The sequence below is a fragment of the Ischnura elegans genome, chromosome 1 (assembly GCF_921293095.1).
Source record: "Ischnura elegans chromosome 1, ioIscEleg1.1, whole genome shotgun sequence".
Lineage (NCBI taxonomy): Eukaryota > Metazoa > Arthropoda > Insecta > Odonata > Coenagrionidae > Ischnura > Ischnura elegans.
Genome location: NC_060246.1, coordinates 97,343,479 through 97,356,460, shown reverse-complemented (window position 1 = coordinate 97,356,460; position 12,982 = coordinate 97,343,479). Strand labels below are relative to the sequence as shown.

Genomic DNA, 12,982 nt, shown 5'->3' with positions numbered 1-12,982 from the left:
AAATACGGTTGCATATTTTACGTCCAAGATAGCCATCTCTCTATAGCCCTCAAGACGCCCCTGCACAGGTGACTCATGAATCTGAAAACGGGTTATTTCGGCAAAATCACCACTGTTGACTTTGGGGAAATTACCTCGCCCCGTTTATACTGGGCATTGTTATCTCTTGGTCAAGCTCCGATCGGTAGACATGTGCCGCTATGCGTCGCGTCAAATCCTCATAGGATTCTGGTACCGACATCTGATTGATATTTTTCCACGGAGATAGACGCACGCATAAGTGTGATAGGCTCTTTTTAGGCTATCGTTTGTGCGTGATAAATTACAAGTAGCTTTGTAATAGATCTGAAGATATCCATTGCCAGGGCAGTTCTAATATGCAGGGATGTCTATATTCAACGATACTGTTGAAGTAGTAGAACATGGGTCTTCAACCTTTTTTTTTAATGTAAGGGGCAAAAATCGATTTCACATCTTCTGGAGGCTCACAATGAGTTTACCACCACATCAGTAAAATAAAAAATACATACAATTTCAACGTGAAACAATCTTTAATGGTTGAAAAGTTCAATAAATCAATGAGAATTTTGACATTTTTTACTTTACACGAGTGTGTTGATATACATTTTATATTGTGCGGAGCGATATGTTCTTTAGTATCTAGGGGCCGCAAGAAATTAGCAGGCGGGCCACAGGTTAAATACTCTTACGGTATATAGTAATAGTGATGAACAGATTGAAATGAATTTCAATCCTGGTTATATCTAGCAATTTTTAAACCTGTAGCATAGAACCTAGGAAACTTTTTCCATGGAAATGAAACCTCCAAAGCTAACGTTTGACCAAAAATCACGATTTGCAAAGTGAAATTTCAGTAAATACAATGAAATGAACAAAATCAATCATCATTAAATTGAATGAGAATTCTCATATGGTTTAATTTTCACTCGATTTATCGCATATCATAATCTGGAATAGCTAATGCAATTTACGTACACGCATTTAATTGCATTGACTCTACAATTTATCAATCAGAATTATTCATTACAAACCGTCATGAATCGAGGAAATTTGTTATTAATATCCTGCTATCCCTTCAATAAGGGTTCATTAATGAAACATCATCATCATCGGTTAAAAATCCTAAGCTTCGTTTGATGCACCTCTCATCTCAATTCTCCCTTCAGCTAATATTATCATACGTAGGCATTCCATCCCTTTCACATCCTTCGAAACCTGTTCAATATACCTTCATGGTCTTCTTTTTCCATTCTTGTCATCTGCTTTCCCCGCTATCAGTCCATCAATACCCGATTAGATTGTTTCGTCTTCTTTTAAGGTTTTACCAAGGCTTATATTCTTCCCCACGCTTCTTAGGACCTCTTCGTTACCTACCCGCTCAATCCATTTTATCCTCATCTTTTTTCTGGAGCACCACATTTTTAAAGGCTCCACAATTGATTTTTCCGCTGCTCTCATGTCCATGCCTCACTTCCATGCAGAGGCATACTCCAAATGAAAGTTAGGATAAATTGTTAACTTACTTCTATGCTTAAATTTTGCGCTGTAAGTATATCATTCTTTTGATTGAATAATCTCTTCCCCTGGGCTATTCTACAGATGATTAATTCCTATCTTGCTTCTCTCATCGCTAGTTATACTGATTTTCAAATAGCGAAATTCATCCACGTATCACAGTTTTTGTTTCCCTATTTTAATGTTAGCTATGAATTCTCCTCTTCCACTGCATACAGATGTCTCAGCTTTGTCAGTTTTTATTTTCAACTAAAATGTACCCATTATACTACTCATTTGAACCAGAATCTTCTTTAAATCCTTTTCGACTCTGCTACAATAGCCAAGCAAATCGTAAACTGCTAATTTTTTCTCTATAGATTTTCACTCCGACGACTTTTATTTGATTTAATATACTGATAGGTTTCCCTTTGTAAACGCTGAATTTGTGACCGCATCTTCTTTTGTTTGTCAGCTTCGAACCACTCTCCTGTCATGTTAAAGAAATCCTATTTATTTAACCATTTAAAACATTGTGTTCCAATCTACATTGTCAAAACGCCTTTTTTAAGTCTACAACAGCAACGGACTTCTTCTTTTACATTCTCTTCTCCATTAGTGCAAAAGGGCCAATATTGCTTCTCTTGCGTCGTTGCTTTTTCTGAACCCGATATGCTTCTCATCCAATTATTCTTCTGCCCTTCCTCTTATTCATCTATGGATGATCCTTGTCAGTATCATCGACGCATGTGTTGTTGTGTACAGAGGTGTGAAAGTTGTTATTTGTGAGAAAAATGTCCACATCAAGGAATGTGACACGAGTGGAGGAGGAATATGAAGTAAAATTTACGGATGAAAATGAGTTGAGGCAGGAGATGAAAGTGATTAGGGATTCCATGCCATGTAGCCACAAAAGAAAGATATCATCTATGTATCGGACCCAAAGGGTGGGTGTGAGTGGGTATTGGGAGAGAAAAGACTGTTCTAGGCGGCCAAGAAAAAGAACCCCTTCCCGATCAATTCCTTGCCTTCCCTCTCCCCTCAGTGTTGGACATTTCCTGCACGACAAAAAACATTGTTTATATACTGTTGTGCCAGAAATGCCCGGCTTTTTATATCGGCTTATCCACCACTCCCCTGTGCATCCGAATGAACGGGCATCGCTCTTCGTGCAATAGCGTTTCATCTGTTTCTGCTTCCCTTCCAGTCGCCGTTCATGCTTCCTCCCACAAAGCTCTGAGCTCTGTTTGACTAATGCTATAAAGTGGGAATATTGGCCTCCCTCCCCCCGTCTACCACCCCCCTAGAGCTGAAGGACTTGGAGCAGGCATGCATATGGGCTTTCCGTGCGTTTTCTGGACCAGGAATCAACCGCGCCCATTAGAAAGAACACAACCAATCCCCGTCCACCGTTTTTCCTCCCTCCATCTTTGCCCTCTACTTTGCACCCTTCCTTATGCCCTTTCCTCACTTTCCCTCCTCTTCTCACTTGAGAAAGATGGGCTGCGTCCCATCGAAAATTTGTAGAAGGATTTTATTTTATAGGAAAAACCTGAAAGTAAACGCAATGAATTGGAGGAACGACATTAATGAGAGGAAATAATTCACGAAGTATAACGTAGCGCGTTGAAAATGTTAAAATAATAATAATGACAACATGACCAGAACTTACACAAAGACCAATTTTAGAATCCAATTATCAAGGTCTGTTGCACACGCACGTTCATCGAGTTTATCAGTATTACGATATTCTGAAAGTGAAATGTTTACTATGAATGAAATTTCCGACATTCAAATTATATCTAACACTCGCTCTCAGCATAGATTATGATCAACAACGAAGAAACGTAAGATTAATCTATTCCATTACTTTTGGCCAAATTTTAACTCAGATTCGTGCATCCATAAACCGAGCACATATCTTCTCTGAAATTATAATGGAACTCCATTTAATTAAAGATGACTTTAGTGGAAGCAATGAATTGTACGATTCCAAGAAGCATTGCATTAATAAATAACCAATATCGGTGGTAAACCACACGTGTTTGTCGTAAAAAACGCCAGCATATGGTTTGCGTGAGAGTTTTTCACACGCCACGGCACGTATCACGACGGCGAATCTATCCTCAGCGATCAAAGTCCGCTTAGACGCAGATTATCAGTTTGTGTGCACAAGAACCTCTGGCGCTGATATGCTATCGCATCTCCAACTTGATAGATTGAGGGAAAATGCAACATGCCCACCTTGGGTGGAATTCCAAACCGCGAACAAGGGACTTGTCGTCCTGACCTACCGACATCACTTGTGCGGGGGGATGGGCGGATATTCGTGGAAGCGACAGTCTCGGATTCAGGTATGGATTCAGCCAAGGTGTCGATCACACCATCAATTTCGCCTGGAGCACCCACGAATAGCATCGAAATTTTCATGCCAAGAATTTCCTCGGTAGTGTATTAGTGTAATCAGGTTGGATGTAAAAAAAAAACAGTTTCATCATGAATGAAAGACGGGTACACGAACGCAATACAGTAAAAAATATGTGTTAGACTACACTCTCAGATTTTATACACATAATGATCTTACGGCTATTTTTATAGTATAAAATGAGCTTCTCTTCATAGAGAGTGAGGAAAGAATATAATTTGGAAGAAATTAAAAAAATTGGAGGCTCAAGTTAATTACCATAATTGGCGTGATGTAACCTAGCTTTGGCCACGCGTTAATTGATGCGGAGATTTCAAAATGGCTTGCGAGGTGAATACGAAAATCCATGTCTACATTCGATCAGGTCAACGTAAAACACATTAATAATGTAGCCAGTTGTTTTTATTTTAACATGTCTGAGTAAAAGTGAACGACGCGGTAGTTTCAGGTCAAAAATTCATTAGTGCCCAAAATAATTAATTTTTGGCCACTCTAGAGAAAAATTAAGGCCACAATTGCATCCGGTCGATTCCTTTTATGTGAAACGATATGTATGAACTCAAAATAACTATCAAAATGCGTAATCAGCACAATGGTAGCAACCTATTTTTAAATAAACGATAAACTCTCTAAAGCATCAATAAAGGGAAACAAACGTTAACATATAAATTATTAAAATTAAAACTGAGATGACAAACAAAATTAAATAAATAAATAAAGTGAAATAAAAAGAAAAAAGTTTAATAAGACAACGTTTACCTAGCTGCTTGCTTCCCCGAAAAATTAATTGTTACTTATATCGTCACTTTAAATGTAAAACATCGTAAAGTAAAATATCAACATTTACAGAATAAACAAAAAATATTTAATTTTCTTTAAATACAAAATTAAAATTACTGCATTGTTTTTTTATTCATTAAATTAAATTTTACATAGAATAACTTTCCACCTATATTAAATTAAATTCGAGGTTTTACACCTAGTAGCCTAAAAATCTAATTATTATGAAATTTTTTCTTTGCGAGGTTTTACATTTAAGGTGAAGGTATTTACCACCTGTACTCACCTCCTTCACCAGCGCCCCAGCGCTTCTTCTGCGAGATGTTCCATATGTAGTCGACGTCTTCGGCTGTCAGGTTGAGGGCGTCGATGGGACCGGAGACATTGAGGGCCAGGTCCCAGGGCCACGGGGCCCAAGCCCTTCTGTCCCCGCCCTCCCCAACGCCCCACGCGGGAGCCGGTGCGGGCTCCCGTCTCCGCCTCCTCCTCCGCCGACGCCGCCTCCCCTCCGGGGGCGAAGTGACAGCGGGGGGCGGGGGAGGATCTCCGGGCGGGACCCACTGCTCCCTGCCCCACGCGACTGGGGCAAAGGGGGAGGTGGTGTTTGCGGGGGCGGTGGGCAGGGCCACCGGGAAGAACTGGAGTGCGCCTACGGACATGTTGGTCGCGAGGAAGGCCTGCAAAGAAAACAAATCATCACTCACTCAATACTTCGAGCAAAAGATTCGTTTCGATAGGCGTGGGTTGGGGTTGATGGTACTACGCTCAGGAAGAACACTCAAAGGGCAACAATATTATCATAAATGAGTATTTTACTTGCAGTCGGGTATATACTTGGAACACCGGTAGATACTCTTAAAGACATCAATTTTGAACTGTTCAAGCAATTGCTCAGCAAGAATCCTGTCACCGACCGCATAATAATAATTTACCCATTCAGGGGTAAATACTCCGAATTTGATTGTTATCACTCGGAGGCTACGTATTAGGCTTAGATTGTTTGAGAAATTAAGAATGGATATCTTTAAGAGTGACACGGAGAACATCGTATTAGAGCCCCACTATCTTTTCCAGGTCCGACAGAAGCGATTAATTAAGAGAGATATTTTGCCGAACGGATAGGTTTGGGAATTAATTTTTCTCCCTCACGATAAAGATTTTAATCAATGCTAGGCGCAATTTCAAGCTGGAGCATTTCCTTATTATGGGTAATCGGCTGGTATCCTAACACCCCCCGCCACACGTTTACTTTGGCGGCTTGCGTGGTAATATGTAGATATAGATGTATTTATGAATTAAGGGGTTTTGTCTTTTCTGGGGATTAAAATGAAGTTTTTTAGAAATAATCTAAAATAAGGCACGAAACCTCAGTACAAGTATTATTAACCTGATTTAAAATATTTGCTCTTCTCCCTATTCCCCATTCCCCATCTACTCCCTACCGCGAGGGGATGAATGTGCTTCAGGAAAATCGCTAAGATGTGCCTTAGGAACAAATGTATCAAATGCCATTTTTGCTTTGATAAATACAAAGTTTTAATGTAATAGGCAAGGATCAATCGAGTTAAACAAAGTTCGATTACCTTCTTGTCTGAGTCTGTGGACCAGATGAACTGAAGTGGTGACTCAGCTTCGAACTATTACTTGGATAGTAGGCATCGCAAAATGGTGAGGGGTACGGAGTGCCTTTCACCATTGTGCAATGGCTGTAGGGCCTATGTAGGCCTAGGGCCAATGTAGGCACCAATTACGTTGTAGGTAGTTTTAGGTTGTCTTTGTATGTAGAAACAGGTAGCTATATAGAAACAAAATAAATTCATAAAGTTTGAAAATTTTGAATTAACTAGTTTTTTGGTAAATAGATCATTCACAAATCTCTATCTAGGCATTAATTTGCTTATATTTTCAATAATTTTGGCACAAGGATACCGTTATTTAGTGATAGTTAGTTATTAAGTTTTTATAAATATAAAAATATATACTTAAATTTAGTCCTTTTGAAATATCAACTTGAGAAAGCCACATTTATTTACAAATATTTAATTATAGATATTCATTGGCATGTTGATAGGCTTGTATTTCATGTGTCGCAAGTAAAATATCTTATAAAAAAAGATTTCATAATTTATTTATCTGAGTCCAACTGGTGCACTTAAATAAGATAGAAAAGAAGGTAAGTATGACGAGGATTGTTTTTTTACACTTGTTATGGTGTCAATCGTAATTATTCTCGTATTTACGCATTTTTATGACTTAAATTCTAGGTAAATAATACATTTGTGTAAAAGTAAATGCCCTTTTCATTATATTTTAGAAAGACATCGTTTTTATCGGGAAATGTGGCAATAGGGTTTATTAAAACTAATTTAAATGGAATATACGGATATATGTACATTACGATAGGGAAATAGCTGTCCTTGAACTGATTTGCGTAGGGCCGATTGAAACTCCTTAATCAGATAAAAAAGATGAGATCTGCGGACTAGCATGTACATATGACGACAAAGCACACGCAGCATCAAACATAAAGGAATCAAGTCCTTTACCGCGACCGCGGCCGATGTATCCGTCAGCTAGTTCTACTCCTCAAATTTCTCCTGAAACTGTGTTTCACGCGGCAGTTGGACCGCATCCGGGGAAGAGACCAAATATATGACAACAGCTACAAGAATTGCAACACCATTTCTGTCATGCTCCTCCAAGATCATTTTCATTCAAAATCATGTGTCCATAAGTTATGTAATTTTATTGCCAAGGCTCGCTTGTGGCCGCAAATGCTTTATTCACGTATGCTCAATAACCATTCAGTCGTAAGCATGGCACATGACACAGGGCTTCCACAATAACTGGCTTTAAGCAATAGACAGGGAAGTTAACACTGCTTATCCCTTAATCTGCCATAAGAAAGCTATTAAAAATTTGTACTGGTAGAAAGCATAGACCATTAGATTTTGAAATCATGTAAATGATACTTTTATATTTACTAAAATAATCGGACAACGAAAACTATTAGAAAAACTGTGCAAATAATAATAGGGAGTGACCCGTTAGTTACCAGATATATATTAATTGCAGGCGTAAAATCTTCTTAAAATTTCAATTTTGACGTGCCGAAATTTATTAAAGTTTTCCCTGTTTCTTTTTGATACTGCCGTTTTAATGATACCCGTTGAGCTATCCTCGAGTAAGAAGGCAGTGATAGTGGAATATAGGAAACAAAGCTTATTGATTGTAATATTTTACCTTATATGAAGTATTAAACCTGGCAAAAAGCTCGCATTTAATTTTTAATGATCATTTCCGATGTTTAGTAAATATAAGCAAGCGTAACTCTCTGTTTTTATTCGTAAATCTATTTCTGGAATTATCGGCGAAAACACATTGATTTTCCCTACACCACAATGAAGAGAAACTAGGAAGGTGTCTCAACATTACCATCCTCAGGGTGAAACGTAATTATCCATTTTCATCGTTTTTCCTCGAGTTAGATGAAAACTCTTAGAATGAGTGGCAGATTTAGCATATTCTTTATTCTTTTTTTATTTAATAGTGAATGATCAGGATTGCAAGATTGATTTTTCTGCAGAAAATCTCTATTCCTTATTCATCTATCTTTTTCACATATTTAATTGTAAATGTAGGTCAGGGTCAACTGCTACAAAATTAGAGAATTCCAACCAAATAATCCGACTACAGATCTTTCCGATTTCTTCAGATTTGGTCCCCAAATTCGTTTATATGTTTCAATAGAGTCAATAGAAGAAACAAAGAAATGTCCCTTAAATTCCAAAACGTTAACTTCAAATTGTACTCCATCGACTGACAATATAGATATTATTATTATTCTGATACAGGCTACTTTTAAATAATACATATTTTTTACATAAGTACCTTAGTAATCCTGGTCCAGGCTTAAGAGACAGATGATCACAAATAAAACTTAAGTAAAATTATAAAAACTGACTGATATGAATCGTAAAACCACAAGACTTATTAAAAACAACCCCGTAAGCACGTTTAATTACTTTTTAATGAGTAATTAGCAAATTAATGCAGAAAATTAAGTAAAATAATAAAATCGATGACATTGTGACTTTGTTTTGTATGAAATATAAAGCTTAAAAACTCATTTGTTAAAAAAAATTAGAAATCACCTATCCACATTCTATGTATCCATATTTTTCTTTTAAACATCAATTGTTTTAGTTATTCAGTCGCGCTTCATATTACTTCCGTCTTATTATTTGAGGATATCCCGTTATCTGCTTTATGACAGAACCCATTCGAGAATTTCTCTTAAGAGCGCAACAGATATCTGAAAGGATCTTTTGAAGTTTTATGACAGAGGGATAAAAATGGTAAAACTACTGCAGAATTTTTATTGCGAATCAAATGCTATCTCTATTACGAGGAAGTAATTCGGACATTTTAATCTTGGGACAGTCTCTAGGGCGAGCTACCGACCAGTATACCGCATCTGGCAAACGAAGAGGAGGGACAGGGTAATCGAATGGGGGTCGGCACCTCTTTGGAAACGGCCCATTTTTTCCTCCTGTCTTTACGACGCGATGTAGCGCGATTGATAAGATGAATGGCAAGCTAACAGGGTTCCTTTGAGGCGAGGAAGTCGGGCGTGTCCCGATCGAGAGCGCCAATTTGGACCCTTTGAATGTATCCCCAAATGAGTTAGAGCAGGGTGGGAAGAGGAGATCGACGTTGCCGAAGGGGTTCTATCGGTTGCAGATGTGAATTTTCCGGAATCACAGCGGTGGCAATGTCATGTTCACGGTCATCCGTTCACGTTTAGAGATGTGATGGACACCGATTGTCCGAAGTTGACGTGATCAAATAAAAAAATTGAAAGTAGACGAGCGAGAGATAATAAAAAAAAGTAAGGAAAAAAGACTCGGAATTACAAACTCACGGAAAATGTTTGCAAAGCTGAGCTGAGGCACCCTGACATGCTACATCGTGATTATTGGGTTGTTTTCGGCCCATTATATTACTCAAGCGTAAGGTACCTACAATAGATTATTATTTCAGACGCAGAATTACTGGTAACATTCGCAATTACTATAAATGATATTTTTGAATCATTGGCAATAGATTTGGCTGAGCATGATCTCATAAATTGGAAGTATATATTCATTTACATATAGAAGAACAATTACTGTAATTTGTCTGCGCTATTTTTGAATATCCCACTTAAGCGGCAGAAAAGCGAACGGTTTTATGATAGCCCGTTCAGAAAAATATACAATGAACATGAAGTTTTTATTAAATACATGGTATTATCATTTAATTTTTCATGACACTCAATTAGCTTTATTTTTTAATGAAAAAAATGAAAACGGAAAAATTTCTAGCTCATTATACCTTCAATCCGTTTAACAGAGCACACTGCAGAAATGCACCCTTTTTGTGGGGCAATAAATTTCTTTGGAGGTGATTTAACACTTTTTGGATTCCTTCGCCGTGGCAATGTTCTACTGGCCCCAACGATTCCCGATCGATGCTGGTCGCTTTCTCAAAGGTATCAGATGAGGTACGGATTATTATTATTATATGTATAGGTTCTATACCAGGCTGAATAGGGAGGAGGAGAGGAATGCGGGAAGAGAGGAAGGTTAACGGTTTGGATACTGTTTTCCATGATTTACGGCTACCACGTTCGGCTAATTTTGAGGCCAGTGTATTAAAATATTTCTTGTCTTCCTTTTGTATTTTTATTGATTCTTTCACCAGTATTTGCTTACAGCGATTTAATTTGGCAATGATATTTCCCTTAAGTCGATTGAGTATTCGGCTACTGCGGATTTCGTTGAGACCCACAGTCGAATTGATCTCTTACATTCCTCTAGTCGGGTTTTAACGGATTTGCTTTTTGCCAATGTTATTATTCTCTCAGGTTTCGCAAAGAATGTGGTGGACCCATTCGACTTGCAGCGTTTTTCTGTCCTTGACGGTTTTTACGCGATGTTCCATCGGAACGTGTGTAGAGAAAATTTCCCCGATTTGAAAATTTCTAAAAATATTTCCAATTTTATACTAAGTTTCTATTTATGGTAGAAAGAAGGGGTAGAAAGCCTTTTTTCTGGTCGATGATATGAATTTTTTTTAATAGTGTAAGAGTGCTCGCTTGACGTTCTCGCGTCAGCTCGGATCCGCTCTCGGGGTAACTGCAGAAACGGAGACCGAGTCGTGTTAAGACGAGGCCTTATTAAACACGCCTTATACCTTGCAACCTCTTGGCGTGGGAGCAGTCTCCGTGTTCAGGTACCTAACACCCTCAGCCGTACATCAAGTTGCAACATATTGGCGTGGGACGTGGTCATCATGGGAAGATGCATGTAAAGTAATATCCCGCGGTTCTTTCCGGCCAATAGGAAGACGCCGAGAGAGTCACGAGACGACGCGGGGGCGGTAGGAGGCTGGAGAGCAAAGGCGACTGGGGGAGTCTGGTACTGTGTGTCAGAGGGAACAATGTACTTGTGCTGTGTGCGAATTAAAAACTGTTAAACCAGACATCTACTTGTCATCTTACTGTGACTTCTCCGCTCCCGGCCCTTACTATTAAGCTCAAAGCTTACAAAGGAATATTTCGGTTGAGATTCAATGGTTGCTCTTCTAAGTCTAGATGATTGAGCAATAACGAATGTGTCAGGTGCCAAAATTCCAATACCGTGCTTCAAGGTTCATTGGAATTTGTGCATTCATCCTTTCCCCATTTCTGACTGACTTAACTGACTAGCATAGCTAGGACAAAAACAGAATTCAAACAAAATTCGAGCGGGAATATGGATAAACACTTAAAATGATGTCGGCTACAAAAATAAAAAGAATATAATTATAAACATGTAAATGTCTTTGATAAAATTTTGTGCTGGTCTGAAGGATGAAATAGTTATTAAAGTATAAAAATAATATTGCATAAAAATGCATTTTTACAAACAATCAAGTTTTATAAAAAATCAGAAAATACCGGCCTACGGCATCTTAAATTATTAAAAAATTATGAGAATTTTAAAATATATCTGAAACGGTCTTCTAAAACTTATTTTAACTTCCTCATCAATCACATTTGAAAATTTCAATAATTTAAGGTACCGTAGGCAGTTATATTCTGCTATTTAATAAAACGTGGTTGTTTAAAAAAATGATACTTTTTTACTTTAATATTATTTTAGACTTTTTAGTTTTGTTACAGAGGAATTTTGCTATCAATTATTATTTTAAGTGGAACCGCCATGTGGTTGTTTCAAACCACATGGCGGTTTGTTGTGTGGTTGTTTTATTGTCCTTTATACCCGACTCTTAACTTAAACGATAATGATTTTTATAATTCAAAGTATAAGAAAATCTATTTGAAACAAAATTTCAGAGCTTTCTTGGTCGGCAAGATGGAATAATCTTTAAATAGTACAAGAACTTTGTATCGAGTAGGATAATTTTTGTTATCACGATTGTTCTATTTACTTACATTCAATTCACATTTGGATCAAGTGAAAGAACATTTGCTTCCGTTAACTTAAAAAATACATGGATTTCGATTCACTGCCCTTCACAATTTACCTGACAATAAAATTGAACGTATATATTATAATTTATATAATTTAGAACCACAGGAGAAATCAATAAATAATGCAACAGTTTAAGAAGGGCCGTCCAGAGGTTCGTTATGCATATTCCGTGAAACTCATTATGCATTTTATTTATTAAGTTAAAATTAGTTAATATAAATTGGCCCGCGTCCGCCAACCTGATAAAATATTAATTAAAATGTTCATTTTGTCAACCTACCTTGTCCTGATGTCCTGACATTGGTGTCTTAACACACTGTATTATTATGCAGTTCCTCACTTTATCTTTGCTTTCATTCACTTCAACAACATTTTCTAAATTCAGTATTTTAAATCTACAAGAGATCTCAAGAAGTAATGCAACAGTTTTATGAAGAGCCATCCACCAACCTTGTCTTAATGTTCTAACATTGATATCTTAACACACTGTATTATTATGTAGTTCCTTTATTTTCTGTTTTATTTATAATATCTTCATCTATAAATTCAATTTGTTAAATTTATTTCTTCGATTTGAAATAGTTTTGCTGCATACGTTTGTTTATTCAATTGTTAATTGGAATAAAGAAGACGGCAGACAGAGGCGGCAGAAGTTACGTGCGAAGTCCAAAATTCAACGTAGTATTGTACAATTTTCAGAACAAGTAATAAAAAGAATGATAAATTGTAGTATTCTGTTGAA

General features: G+C 37.3%; 1 protein-coding gene across 1 annotated transcript in view; it reads right to left on the bottom strand.

The window, feature by feature from the left end:
* The window catches only part of LOC124166836, a 603,633-nt gene that overhangs the window by 135,022 nt on the left and 455,629 nt on the right, over positions 1-12,982 (bottom strand). The window contains exon 6 of the mRNA XM_046544536.1: positions 5,007-5,397. Coding sequence (XP_046400492.1) covers positions 5,007-5,379 — 373 coding nt within the window. The 5' untranslated portion in view covers positions 5,380-5,397. The remainder of the gene's footprint in view (positions 1-5,006; positions 5,398-12,982) is intronic.